At 46.2% G+C, this 15,301-nt stretch overlaps 1 protein-coding gene across 1 annotated transcript in view; it reads left to right on the plus strand.

Moving 5' to 3' along the window:
• The window catches only part of LOC139248393 (alpha-1,3-mannosyl-glycoprotein 4-beta-N-acetylglucosaminyltransferase B-like), a 414,869-nt gene that overhangs the window by 277,360 nt on the left and 122,208 nt on the right, over nt 1-15,301 (plus strand). The window contains exon 4 of the mRNA XM_070872141.1: nt 12,863-12,996. Within this exon, the coding sequence (XP_070728242.1) occupies nt 12,863-12,996 (134 nt within the window). The remainder of the gene's footprint in view (nt 1-12,862; nt 12,997-15,301) is intronic.

The following is a 15,301-nucleotide window of genomic DNA, read 5'->3' on the forward strand; positions in this document are numbered from 1 at the left end:
CTACAGGTGCTAGAGATCGATGCGGTAAGTGTTAGCGCCAAGGCTTTTGCTGCAAAATTCATTCAAAAAATTGAGTGGGAGCGACAAAGTGACTTTCGGGGTGGGAGACTGCAATAAAGAAAGACTTGCATTTATATAGCCCCTTTCACAACCTCAGGACGTCCCGAAGCACTTTACAGCCAATTAAGTAGTTTTTGAAGTGTAATCAGTGTTGTAATATAGAAGAGGTCTCAGTTTTGATCACAGACGGGGACAGTATTAAGTGCCACAGTTGTCCTCAGTACCATGATTAAGGAGGGAAATGTAAAGTCCTGTCTCCTCAGTACAGATTCACACGAGGCATGTAGTGAAGTCAAGGTCACTCTGGACCTGCATCTTTATTTCACATCTCTGGAATGCTGCACTTGCCTGAGACCTGCCCTTATATACCTGTCTCTTGCAAGTGCACCCCTGGTGGTAAGGTATGCTGGTGGTTACAGGTCATATCTTATTACAGTCATGTATAGCATGTTAGGATACAGTTATATATAATAATGTAAGATTATATGACATCACCCTCCACCAAGGTCTTATTGTCTTTATAAGTTCAGTCTCTCAAGTGGTCTACGCTCTCGCGTGGAGCGTCTGAGTTGTGGTTCAGTTGTTTGCCTTGGTGTCTGTTTTTCTTTGGGTGTGATTGCCGGTATCTCACCTGGGCTGTCTGTTTCGATTGGTGTGATTGTTGTTGACTCGCCTGGGCTGTCTGTTGGGATTGCCCTTTCCTCAGGTTGTTCCCTCTGTCTGTCCACCAGGTGTGGTGCGAGTTCCACATTGTAGTCTGCCTCTGGTTCCGCAGTGTTGTTGGTAAATTTGCTTTTGACTTGGTCTACATGCCTCCAGCAGGTTTGGCCATTGTCCATTTGTACTACCAGTAGCCTGTTTCCTTCCTTGCCCGTTACTGTCCCTGTAAGCCATTTGGGACCCCTGCCATAGTTTAGTACAAACACTTTGTCCCCTATCTCATTCCATCTCCCCCTCGAATTTCTGTCATGGTACTCAGTCAGCTTACGGCGCTTTGCCTCAATGATTTCGTGCATGTCTGGGAGGATTAATGAGAGCCTTGTTTTTAAAGTCCTTTTCATCAACAGTTGCGCGGGGGGGATCCCAGTCAATGAGTGCGGACGAGATCTATATGCCAGCAGCAGTCACGACAGGCGACCCTGCAGCGTGGGACCTTGGATTTTAAGCATGCTTTGTTTAATGATTTGCACTGCTCTCTCTGCCTGGCCGTTGGAGGCCGGCTTGAACGGTGCCGTCTTGACGTGATTTATGCCGTGGTCAATTATAAAGTCTTGGAATTCTGCACTGGTGAAGCACGGACCATTGTCACTGACCAATATGTCAGGGATTCCGTGCATTGCAAACATGGTTGCGAGGCTCTCCACAGTGGTGGAGGTTGTGCTCGAGTTTAAAATGGTGCATGCGATCCACTTTGAAAATGCATCTACAACTATGAGGGACATTTTGCCCATGAATGGGCCTGCATAGTCTACATGCACCCGCGACCACGGTTTGGTAGGCTAGGGCCAGGGACTCAGTGGAGCCTCCCTGGGGGCATTGCTGAGTTGGGCACAAATGGTGCACCTTCGGACGCAGAGCTCCAGGTCTGCGTCAATACCAGGCCACCAGACGTGGGATCTGGCTATGGCCTTCATGAGAACAATCCCCGGGTGCTCGCGGTGGAGCTCCCGGACAAATGCCTCTCTGCCTCGCAGAGGCATGACTACTCGGTTGCCCCACATCAGGCAGTCTGCTTGTAGTGATAGCTCATGCATGCGCCTGTGAAAGGGTTTTAATTCCTCGGGGCAGGCATCGCGAGCCTCTGCCCAGTCACCGGTTAGGACACATCTTTTTACTAAGGATAACGTGGGGTCGCTGGCCGTACAGGCTCTGATTTGGCGAGCCGTCATGGGCGAACCTGTGGACTCAAAGCCATTGATTGCCATGACTATCTCACAATCCTGTTCGTCAGACCCTTCCGTGGTCGCTAGGGGTAGCCTGCAGAGCGCATCGGCACAGTTGTCTGTGCCTGGTCCTGGTCTGTGCCTTATGGTATAGTCGTAGGACGCCAGCATGAGTGCCCATCGTTGAATTCGCGCCGAGGCGTTGCCGTTTATTGCCTTGCTCTCAGATAGGAGGGACGTGAAGGGCTTGTGGTCGGTTTCTAACGCGAAATTGGCCCCGAGAAGGTATTAGTGCATCTTTTTGACACCGTACACGCACGCGAGCACCTCCTTCTCTACCATTCCGTACGCGCGCTCCACCCGCGAAAGTGACCTGGAGGCATAAGCTATGGGTTGTAATTTGCCTGTACTATTGACATGTTGCAAAACGCACCCGACCCCATATGCTGACGCATCACATTTGAGAACTAGCTTTTTATTTGGGTCAAAGAAAGTCAAAACACTGTTGGAACACAGATGGTTGCGTGCCTTATTGAAGGCGCGTTCCTGGCCGTTCATCCAAAACCAATCGCACCCCTTCCTGAGTAGCACGTGGAGAGGCTCCAGCAGCGTGCTTAAGTTCTGCATAAAGTTCCCAAAGTAATTGAGTAGCCCGAGAAAGTCGCGCAGTTTTGAGACATTCCGGGGCCTGGGTGCCAGGCGAATTGCTTCTGTTTTTGGACTCTGTTGGGCGGATTCCATCAGCGGCAATCCTTCTGCCCAAAAATTCAACCTCGGGTGCGAGAAACAGGCACTTGGATTTCTTGACTCGTAGGCCTACCCGATCCAACCGCTTTAGTACTTCCTCCAAATTACGGAGATGGGAGTCGGTGTCCCTGCCCGTGATAAGTATGTCGTCTTGAAATACAACCGTCCCCGGGATGGACTTGAGCAGACTCTCCATGTTGCGCTGGAATATGGCAGCTGCCGACCTGATGCCGAATGGGCATCGATTGTACATGAAAAGGCCTCGATGTGTGTTGATGGTGGTGAGTAGCTTGGATTCCTCGGTCAATTCTTGCGTCATATATGCAGATGTGAGGTCTAGTTTTGAGAAAAGTTTACCCCCAGCCAATGTGGCAAATAAGTCCTCCGCTCTGGGCAGCGAGTACTGGTCCTGTAGGGAGACTCTGTTTATGGTAGATTTGTAGTCCCCACAGATTTGTACGGATCCATCAGGCTTCATGACTGGGACGATGGGACTTGCCCAGTCGCTAAATTCCACAGGTGATATAATGCCTTCCCGCAGAAACCTGTCTAGTTCGTGTTCAATCTTTTCCCTCATCACATAGGGTACAGCTCTGGCCTTGTGATGGAACGGTCTAGCATCCTGTGTGATGTAGATTTTGACTTTGGCCCCTTTGAAAGTGCCCACACCTGGCTGAAAGAGATGTTCAAATCGCTTTATAACTGTTGAGCAGGAGTTCCATTCCTCTAATGACATGGCATGGACATCATCCCATTTCCAGTTTAGTTTTGCCAGCCAGCTTCTCCCCAGCAGTGCTGGGGGGGTCTCCAGGGACAATCCACAGGGGAAGTCGGTTCACTGTCCCTTTGTGTGTGACAGAGAGCATGGCGCTGCGGGGGACTGGTACGATTTCTTTGGTATAGATCCTTAGTGTGGTGTCGACCCTTGTGAGTTTTGGTCTGTCTCTTTTATGCGGCCACAGTTGTTCAAATTGTTGAGCGCCCATGAGAGATTGACTTGCTCCCGTATTCAGCACCATGTGGACAGATATCCCATTGAGTAGGACCCTCATCATTATAGGAGGCGACCTGTTGTAGGAGCAGCGGCTATTGATCGTGTTGACCCGCTGTACACCGGTGTCCCGGGTACTGTCCCCACCATCTTCTGGTCCGCTTTCCGACCCATCCGATTCATATACCAGCCGAGCTGCCGTTCTTTTGCACATGCGGGCCAAATGCCCTGTATATTCACAATTTCTGCAAACAGCCTGCTGAAATCGACATCCCCTTGACGAGTGCCCACCTCCACACCTCCAGCACATACCTGTTCCATTGTTCAAAGAGTTTCCAAAGAATGAGCTGCGTCTGGCTGATCTCTCTTGAGCTTCTCTCAGTTTGTAGTTGATTGCTCGCATTGTGGGTTGATGAGGTGTGAACGGCCGTTCCTGTGGCCCTTGATGGCTTCTGGCACCACTGCCTGCTGTCGAGAATCTGTTCTCCCGGTTTTGTCTGTGTGTGGTGGTAGCAGCTTGTTTAGTGCTGTGAACTTCTTGTTCCAATATTTCGTTAGTTGTCGTACCTGCATTGTAAATCAACATCGTTTCTTCTTCCCCTACCAAGAATATCTGTGCAACCAGTGCTGCTGCCTCTAAGGTCAGGTTCTTGGTCTCTATGAGCTTTCGGAATATGCCTGCGTGGCCTATTCCTTCAATGAAAAAGTCTCTCAGCATTTCTCTCCTCAGTTCATCGGAGAACTCACATAAACTAGCCAACCTCCGAAGTTCCGCCACGAAGTCGGGTATGCTCTGGCCCACACAGCGTCTGTAGTTGTAGAACCTGTGTCTGGCCATGTGTAGGCTGCTTGCTGGCTTCAGGTGGTCTCTTACCAGTGTGCTCAATTCTTCAAACGACTTGCTTGCTGGTTTCTCGGGTGCCAACAGATCCTTCATTAAAGCGTATGTTTTCGAGCCACAGCTGGTCAAGAGATGGGCTCTTCTCTTGTCTGCCTTATCCTCGCCTAACCAGTCTTTGGTTACAAAGCTTTGCTGGAGCCTTTCTATAAAGTCCTCCCAATTGTCTCCCGCATTGTACTTTTCATCTGATCCGTTGTTCGCCATTCTGTGGATTCTGTAATCCCGTAACTCGTCGCCACTGTAAAGTCCTGTCCCCTCAGTACAGATTCACACGAGGCATGTAGTGAAGTCAAGGTCACTCTGGACCTGCACCTTTATTTCACATCTCTGGAATGCTGCACTTGCCTGAGACCTGCCTTTATATACCTGTCTCTTGCAAGTGCACCCCTGGTGGTAAGGTATGCTGGTGGTTACAGATCATATCTTATTACAGTCATGTATAGCATGTTAGGATACAGTTATATATAATAATGTAAGATATATGACAGGAAAAGTAAGCCAAAGGCCTGTGTTACACATCTACATGGCCAATTGGGAAAAGCCTCTGCACAGCAAGGTACCGCAAACAACAATGTGATAATGACTAAATAATCTATTTTAGTGATGTTCGTTGAGGGATAAATATTAGCCAGGGCACTGGGAAGAACACACGTGCTCTTCTTCTAAAGGTGCCATTGGATCTTTTATATCCACCTGAGAAAGCAAATGGGGCCCTCTGATTAATGTGTCATGATGTTGGTTGAGGGATACTTATTGGACCAGACACGAAGAGAACTCCCCTGTTCATCTTTGAATAGTGCCATGGGATCTTTTACCTCCACCTGAGAGGACAGATGGGGCCTCGGTTTATAATCTCATTCAAAAGATGGCACCTCCAACAATGCAGCACTCCCTCAGTACTACATTGGAGTGTCAGCCTAGATTTTGTGCTCCAGTCTCTGGAGTGTGACTTGAACCCACAACCTTCTGACTCAGAGGAGAGAGTGCTACCTGCTGAGCCACAGCTGACACCATAATGGACTGAAGATGATGATGCCTCCTTTAATTTGCAGCCCTACCAATTTCAGCTACAATGCCATAAAGTAAATAAGGTACTGCTGGCAATGCAGGCCCAAAAATGTATCTGCTGAGCCAACAGAGGACAATAGAAATGCTATTGCTAGAGGGAGGGGGCCCTTCCTTTTCTTGTTGTAAGCGGAATAAGCACTTGAGCCATTGTGGGAGGGGCAGTCACCAGAACACAAAGCTGCAATCTATGACCTCCAAACAATTGTGCCTGTGGTTGTTTGTAGCTCTGGTGCTGCGGATTCCTCCTCGTGCTGTCAACTCTGGTTGGACACATTCCTGGAGGTTTCATCACATGACTTCCCGCCTCCGACCGCCCAGCCTCATCAAACTGCCATTTTTCCCATCTCCAATATTTATATAAGTAATAAACGAAAGTGTTCAAAGATACTGAAAAAGAACCACACAATCTTTTTTTTAATGCCCCTATGATTTTTCTCCTGGGATGCTCGCAGCTGTGTCCAGGAGATTAACCGTTAATTGCTGCCACGATGAAAAGTGCAAATTCCGCAGCACTGGGTTGTATTTGAAAAGTGCTCCTTGAGGTGGTGCTGCAATACAATGAGTGTACCCTGCACTCAATGATTTGAAGTTAGCCACAAGTTGCCTCAAACACCAAGGCATGAATGGCAGAGTGGAATCAGAGGGAGTGATACACTCCTCGAGAGACAGTTTCACTGCGCATTTCTAGAGTCAAAGGAATACCATGGGAAAGTGACTGCACTGACAACACTTGTTCAGGTTCTCTTCCCACGTCTGGCCTATATGGAAAGAAAGACTTGTATTTATTCTAGCGTCTTTCACAACCTCAGAACGCTTTGCAGCCAATTAAGTACTTTTGAAGTGTAGCCATGTCAAAACACCAATTTACACACAGCAAGATCCCACAAACTGCAATGTGATAATGACCAGATAATCTGTTTTTTTCAGTAATGTTGGTTGAGGGATAAGTATTGGCTCGGACACTGGGGAGATGTCCCCTGCGCTTCATCGAAATAGTGCCATGGGATCTTTTACATCCACATGAGAGGGCAGATGAGGCCTTGGTTCAACATCTCATCCAAAAGATGGTACCTCCAACAGTGCAGCACTTCCTCAGTACTGCTCTGGTGTGTCAGCCTGGATTATGTGCTCATGTCCCTGGAATGGAACTTGAACTCACAACCTTCTGATTCAGAGACAAGGGTGCTACCACAAAAGTGCAAGTCCCCGGCCAGCATAAAAATGGTGCAAATATGATTCTGGAGCAACTGCATATCAAAAATCTTCTGCATGCACAGGTGTTTCAGTGCTGCATCTTTTCTGCTGTGCACAGAGAATAAAGTTAGCACCAATGGAACCACTTCCAATGAGAACAACTCTGTAACATGAGTAAGGCTTTAAAAAAGGGAAAAAAAATAATTGGGGGACAGAATGAAAATCTGAGAAAAAGGGATAAAATGCAACTCAGTGATTCAATAAGCTTATCTGATCTACTTATGTACAAGGCCTTGTTGCTGAAATACCCTCAAGTATTTCCTTTTGTCAAGCTAACATCATGAATACTGCAGTGACTTGATGATTCCGAGAGCATAAGTGATGATTACAAATGACTCTTTTTATAAAATCTGTGACCTTCCTACCAGTCACAGAAGAATTTCAGATCTTAAGCACTGTGGTGATTGATTGTTCTGGCTCTGTCGTGTTGATTGTGAGTCCCTGAACCACACAGTGGACCTTGTACTCATGGAACCTATTTGAACCTTGTAAATACCAATAAACTTTAATAACTTTTCTTTTAATTATGGAAGTTTATTACTACTTATTCTCTATTCACTGTTTATTAAAGCAATAAAAGACCAGACAGATGCTAATGGGCCTGTTTCTCTCAACGCCAGCGTAAAGTCTTCACTTCATGTTATTGCACCTATGTAACTATTTCTATTTCTCGTACCACCAATTCTTAGGATCTCTCTGAATGAAATTGCTAATGTATTGCCAAATTAGTGGCAATTTTATATTGTGGATTCACAATCACTGGAAATTGAGTTGAGGTTACCTAAATTAAATTTATGCAGTGAGACCTTTGTGGCCAGCGGAGAGGATCCATTGATCCCAAACAGTCTAGGCTTGATTGAAACCAAGTGCTCAAAGGCACTGAGCCATTCAGTCCTGTTCCTCTTAATATTTTTTAATCCTTGAAATAATGAAATCATGTGGAAGTTGCCATGTTTTGGGTAATATAGCAAATAATGAAGGCAGTGATCTAATTCTCCCCAGTCAGGCAAAGTACTTCAGATCACATTGCAGCCTTGGTCCAAACATGGACAAAAGAGCCAAATTCTAGAGGTGAGGTGAGAGTGATTGCCCTTGACTTCAAGGCAGATTTGACCGAGTGTGGCACCAAGGAGCCCTAGTAAAACTGAAGTCAATGGGAATCAGGGGGAAAACTCTCCACTGGCTGGAGTCATACCTAGCACAAAGGAAGATGGTTGTGGTGGTTGGAGGTCGATCATCACAGACCCAGGGCATCGCTGCAGGAGTTCCTCAGGGCAGTGTCATAGGCACAACCATCTTCAGCTGCTTCATCAATGACCTTCCCTCCATCATTAAGTCAGAAGTGGGGATGTTCACTGATGACTGCACAGTGTTCAGTTCCATTCGCAACTACTCAGATAATGAAAATCGAGTCCATGCCAGCATGCAGCAAGACCTAGACAAAATTCAGGCTTGGGCTGAGAAGTGGCAAGTAACATTCGCGCCTTACAAGTGCCAGGCAATGACTATCTCCAACAAGTGAGAGTCTAACCACCGCCCCATGACATTCAATGGCATTACCATCACCAAATCCCCACCATCAACATGCTGGGGCTCACCATTGACCAGAAACAAAACTGGACTAGCCTTGTAAATACTGTGGCAACAAGAGCAGGTCAGAAGCTGGGTATTCTGCAGTGAGTGTCTCACCTCCTGATTCCCCAAAGCCTTTCCACCACCAAACTACCATCTACAAGGCATAAGTTAGGAGTGTGATGGAATACTCTCCACTTGCCTGGATGAATGCAGCTCCAACAACACTCAAGAAGCTCTACACCATCCAGGATAAGGCAGCCCGCTTGATTGGCAGCCCATCCACCACCTTAAACATTCACTCCCTCCATCACCGACGTATTGTGGCTGCAGTGTGTACCATCTATAAGATGCACTGCAGCAACTCACCAAGACTTCTTCGGCAGCACCTCCAAAACCTATGACCTATACCACCTAGAAGAACAAGGGTAGCAGGTGCATAGGAACACCACCACCTCCAAGTTCCCCTCCAAGTCACACACAATCCTGACTTGGAAATATATCGCCGTTCCTTCATCGTCGCTGGGTCAAAATCCTGGAACTCCCTCCCTAACAGCACTGTGGGAGTACCTTCACCACACGGACTGCAGCAGTTCAAGAAGGCGTCTCACTACCACCTTCTCAAGGGCAATTAGGGATGGGCAATAAATGCTGGCTATGCCAGCGACACCCACATCCCAGGAATGAATAAAAAAATATATATTCTTCTCTTCCTTATTGTTTTAATTTATTTCAATTTAATTTTTACTAGATTGCAATCAGCAAGAAAAAAATATATATTTTGACTAGCTCTTTCCACACAATTAGGAGAGAATGTGTGAGGTTCTATGTAATCCTGCTTTATGTGCCCTCTAATCCTTCGGCCCACTTCCTCATTAATTTGCATCAGTTTACATTTAAATCCCTTTTCAGCACTCCTTCCCAAAAAATGTGAGAGGAAAAATGCAATACAGGTATTGGGCCAAGATTCCGGCCTAGAAACCAGGTTTTTCAATACTTCTGGCAAGCTTCATGACTGTCAACAGAGGAGCCTGATGCAATATGGCAGGTGCAGCACTCCCAGTGCGGAATGGGCACATGTGCATCGCCTGCCGTATTGCATCCTTAGGCACATTTTATGCCTGTAAAACAGGTACCGCGTAATCCAATTTCTAGCTCACTGTCTGTTCGCTATTTGTAATGGAATTGTATAATGAATGCAGTTGCAATTTTGCTACAAAAGTGGAGAGAATTAATACTGTTAGGAGCTCTCTTAATATGAAGTCAGCCACATGGACTGGAGGATGGTGAAATTTCTTCCAATATTGAAAAAAGGAGTGAGACATGAAACTCACAGTAGGCTATCCACGAACTGGGAGTGGGGTTGTACGCCAGTGAGAGTAACATTAATTGTGAAGAAAATGCTCAAGAGCATTTGAAAAAATACTATTAATGTTCTTTAAGGCCTCTGAACTGTTTAGACAAAAGGTTATGCCTCATGAATGTATTGGCATTATTTGTGATGGTAACTAACTTAGCAGGTAAGGTATCCAGTAGATATTGGAGTAATTTTTCACTTTCAGCTCTCACAGTGAAGAACCGAGTCCCAGGTTTACACTGGGTGTTTTGTGGGACCTTGTAAGGGGAAGAACTTGCACCTACCCCATATAAGGTCAACAGCGTAGAAGGGGATGAGGGCAGAAATGGGCACTCCCAACACTGGAAGTTCCAGCATCCCTGGTGGTTTGTACGCTCAGTGAAAGCACGTATACTGGCTGAAGTAGGGCTAAAGAAGAGTACATTTAACTTTCCTTTTACTATTAGTCTCTGATGGAGGTCAAGAGGGCCAGAAAATCAGCTTTTTTTCTGGGGTATTTTGGCGAGACTCAGCACCCCCCACCCTCATCTAAACAGCAGCATCACAATGTGGGACTTCCTCAGTAGGTGGGAACTCTAATGTACTCCTGATAGCATAAGCCCATGTCATTCCTATGTAACAAGAGAGACCTTACACTGGCCATTGAATTTTGGCAGGGAAGTCTTGGGTTAGTGCATCCCAGCACATACACTAAGATTCTTCCCAACCACGCTTCCCCCTCCCCCCGCCCGCCCCCACCACACCCCCCACACCCCACGCCTGTGTTTTTCAACCCTTAATTTCCCTATGTTTTTATGGTAAGAGAATCTCTTACAAAACCTAAGCGGTGGATGATGACAGCCTTCTCATGGTCCACCCTGTTACGTGATCTTCAATCGTAACTAATCTCGTCTCAAAGGACTCAAATTTGTCATTAAATCGACCTCCCAATGACAGTAGCAAGCCAAGTAGCAAACCAACAAAACCTAAAATATAGGGTAAGTTTAGCAAGCCTCCACTGATCCCCTGCAAATTGACAATAATACTCTGTATCAAATTGTCTGGTCTGCCCACCCATTGAGTTTGGCTGAATGGAAGATCAGATCAGACAATCAGATGTGGAGATCAGCATGGTCAATTCGCAATGCTGCCGATATTCCTGTCATTCATTTTAATCACCAGAAAATACAAATCACTGACCTGTGAGCCAGATTTTCTGATTCATTCTCCCATCAAACGAACCTGACAACATTTATGTTTACACTAATTTTTTTTTTCAAGGAAATTTCATCACAAACTTCTTGCAATTCAGCTAAAAGCAATGTTTATTCTAAAAATCACACTGAACGTGCATTGCTTCTGCATTCTTCTTTAGCCTGGAACCTGAATATCTATAGATGTATTTATTTAACAATCTATCCATTTATCTAACTAATAAAATAATGCTGTCTGCAGTGAACAGCATGCCCATTCATTTTCTTCTTTGTTGGTTATGTTTCTGTGCTTCTCTCATTTCTGATTGCTTATTTTCTGCTTCCATTATTCGGCATTCATAATGCAAAGCCTTTGCCCTATAAAAAGACTTCTGCACAATCACATTGCAGTGGAAATATTTTTCCTCCAAGGTACAGCTGCCTTGGCAGTTTCCCCACTATTTATCCCTAAAAATAAACTTTACTGCATAATTAGCATAAATAATTCCGTCATTAAGAAAAAATTAATATCCCCATGTCAGCTTTCAATTCTTCCAATATCGCATCCTTCCCACACACAAGTCCTGACCCCAAGTACATCTTCCATCACTAGTAGCCAGTACCCTATCCACTCCAGGCCCTGCTGAAACTCATGCTCTGACATGGAACACCACATACACATGTGCAACAGATCATGGGGCAGAAAGCAGCGGCCACACGGCGGTGTCTAATGGCCGCCAATTTTACATGAACATATCAAAACGAAGGACAGGAAGAGACCATCGAGCCTGTTCTATACAGTCGCGGTACTAGCTTCGACACAGCATCACCACATCTGCCATCATCCCTCCTCCAACGCAACAGCCACGAAATCTCCTGAGAGACACAAAAAAAACAGCAAAAAAGGAACATGGGTCCATTTAGGAAAAGATTGGGGGAGGTGGTGAAATTGCTCTGTGCCCTGATTAGGGGCGGTATTTCCTGCGTCCAGCATGGAAGTCCTGCCCTGGCCGCTGAATTGGTCTCACTGCCCTCAGAGGAAGTGGAGTGCAATCTCGCCGGGGGGCGGGTCCAGCGGCGCTAACAGGACTGTACCACAGCGCCGTACCACGGTCGCGTTTCAACGCCACTCCCCTTTGCTTAAAGGGGAGGGTAGCTGTGCACTCTGCAAGGCCTCTGATTGCCTCCACTAGGCCACCAGGGCAGTATGGTACCGGGGTTGCAGCCTGGCACCAAAATGGAGTGCCGGGCTGCATGATGGCGGCCCGGACCACGCTAGGGTGAAAGTATTGGAGCCGACCGGAGAGTCAGCAAAACCGCCAAGATGGCGGCCCGGGGCGCTGGCGACAGTCCCTTTAACTTCTGCCCCATGAGCGAATGTCGGCCCACTTCGCGCCCGCCTCACAAGCAAGGGGGCAATATCCACCACAGGGCGGAAAGGGGACGGCGCACGGCGCTAAGAGGTCGCCGCGCACGGCGATGATGTTGATGCCAATTTTCTGGGAGTCAGCAGCGTCCCCCCCTTGGCGAAAAGTGTTTCACGCCCCATTGGCACCTCTAAGGTACTAATGGTCAACGCAAAAATGGTCAATTTTGACCCCTGGATATCAGCTACTTCCTAATAATATGTAAAATTTGGCACAAGTACTGAAAATTTTAACGGTTCAATGTGAATAAAAGTTGAGCTTAATTGTTTCTATTAAATGCAGTTATGAATCTGTACATGCTGTCTTTGTCTAAAAATTCAAATGGTTTTAAAATACCTCATAAGTGCCAATGTAGCAGTTTCCTAATTTGTAGCTAACAGAGTTCGAGTTGTGATTTACTATTTTCCCCCTCTCTTTTTTCTTATTTTAGTCTCGGTGGTGATGGGTGTACCCACAGTAAAGAGAGAATCACAAACTTACCTGTTGGACACGCTGAACTCCCTTATCTATGAGCTGTCTCCCGAGGAAAAGAAAGATTGCATAATAGTTGTACTCATTGCAGAGGTCAGTCAAGTTTTTGTATATTATTTTAACTAACACAATGAAATTGATTTTCAAATAAGGTAGTAAACTTTATTATCATCAATATCCCTTTCTATATTTTTGTGTTTAATTTGAAAGTCCGTGAGAACAGTTAAACATTTTAAATGTGTTCTCTAAATTGTAAATTAATTATTGACCTTTGTCATGTTGAATGAACAAGCTCCGCACAGCACAATAAATGAGACTTAACACTGAGGGGACAATCTGTCCCATCACAGTTTATTAATTAATTGATTAAGTATTCAAATACAGAGTAAGTGTTTCTGACAAAGGATGTCCACCCAAAACATTAACCCATCTTTGCTCTTTCCAGATGCTGCAAGGCCTACTGTGTCCAGCATTCTCTGTTTGTATTTCAAATACATTTTTGGCAAAATTAATTTTCAGAATGGTTTTATGTTTGTTATAATTCTTTAAATATTAGGTCCTTATTTATCTCCATTATTTCAAGTCATTTTTAAAAGACAGAGCTCACTAGCAAACGAATGCAATTCCATTGCGCTAATTTTGCTCCTTGCTACTCCTGGGAACATAGAAACATAGAAACATAGAAACATAGAAAATAGGTGCAGGAGTAGGCCATTCGGCCCTTCTAACCTGCACCGCCATTCAATGAGTTCATGGCTGAACATTCAACTTCAGTACCCCATTCCTGCTTTCTCGCCATACCCCTTGATCCCCCTAGTAGTAAGGACCTCATCTAACTCCTTTTTGAATATATTTAGTGAATTGGCCTCAACAACTTTCTGTGGTAGAGAATTCCACAGGTTCACCACTCTCTGGGTGAAGAAGTTCCTCCGCATCTCGGTCCTAAATGGCTTACCCCTTATCCTTAGACTGTGACCCCTGGTTCTGGACTTCCCCAACATTGGGAACATTCTTCCTGCATCTAACCTGTCTAACCCCGTCAGAATTTTAAATGTTTCTATGAGGTCCCCTCTCATTCTTCTGAACTCCAGTGAATACAAGCCCAGTTGATCCAGTCTTTCTTGATAGGTCAGTCCCGCCATCCCGGGAATCAGTCTGGTGAACCTTCGCTGCATTCCCTCAATAGCAAGAATGTCCTTCCTCAGGTTAGGAGACCAAAACTGTACACAATACTCCAGGTGTGGTCTCACCAATGCCCTGTACAACTGTAGCAACAGCTCCCTGCCCCTGTACTCAAATCCCCTTGCTATGAAGGCCAACATGCCATTTGCTTTCTTAACCGCCTGCTGCACCTGCATGCCAACCTTCAATGACTCCATTTCCAGACACAATAATGAGAAAAGGTGGTAGAGACCTGTTACACAAGGTCTCTTCCCCCACTATTCTGCCCCAGGATTTCTTGGGGAACCTTGAACTGGGTCTGTATCTGCAATTGGCGCAGGGCCAACATTAATATTGAAAGGAGGTGTGGGGCATTCCCTGCTGCCCCACATCACTTTCCACTTCCCTTGCCCCACATTACGTTCGGCAGTGAGGCTTTCTCCAGGAATGGTAGCATCCGTGGAAACAGAAGCATAGTAGTTATGTTATGGGACTAGTAATCCAGAGGCCTGGACTAATGATCCTGAGACCTGAGTTCAAATCGCACCACGGCAGCTGGGGAATTTAAATTCAGTTAATTAAATAAATCTGGAATAAAAAGCTAGTGTCAGTAATGGTGACCATGAAATTACCTTATTGTCGTAAAACCCCACCTGGTTCACTAATGTCCTTTTAGGGAGGGAAATCTGTCGTGCTTACCTGGTCTGTCCTATATGTGACTCCAGACCCACAGCAATGTAGTTGACTCTTAACTGCCCTCTGAAATGGCCAAGCAAGCCACTTAGCTTCAAGAAGGCGGCTCACCACCACCGGCTCAAGGGCAATAAGGGATGGGCAATAAATGCTGGCATTGCCAGTGACGCCCACATCCCATGAACAAATAACTAAAATAAAAAAGAACCCCCTCAGACTGGAGAGTCTGAGAGGCCTTTGATGCAACTTGACCAGATGCCGGTAAGATTTCTCTTTTCCCTTGTCAATAGCATCTATAGGTCTTGGGGCATCCTGGCTGCAGCACTTTAGCAGCAGCAGCGACAGGCAGAAGGCCTTGTGGTTGGTGGTCAGGCCTGCAGCTCCACTCCTTTTTCCGCACCATATTCCCAGCACAAGGCCCTTCTGGGGGCAGGCCTGTGCAGGAGGGGCTCCCAGGCAATGCTAATGGTACAGGTCTGTGCAGGGGGGCTCCCAGGCTATGCTAATGGTACAGGTCTGTGCAGGAGGGCTCCCACGCTATGCT

The sequence above is a fragment of the Pristiophorus japonicus genome, chromosome 2, assembly GCF_044704955.1.
Source record: "Pristiophorus japonicus isolate sPriJap1 chromosome 2, sPriJap1.hap1, whole genome shotgun sequence".
Lineage (NCBI taxonomy): Eukaryota > Metazoa > Chordata > Chondrichthyes > Pristiophoridae > Pristiophorus > Pristiophorus japonicus.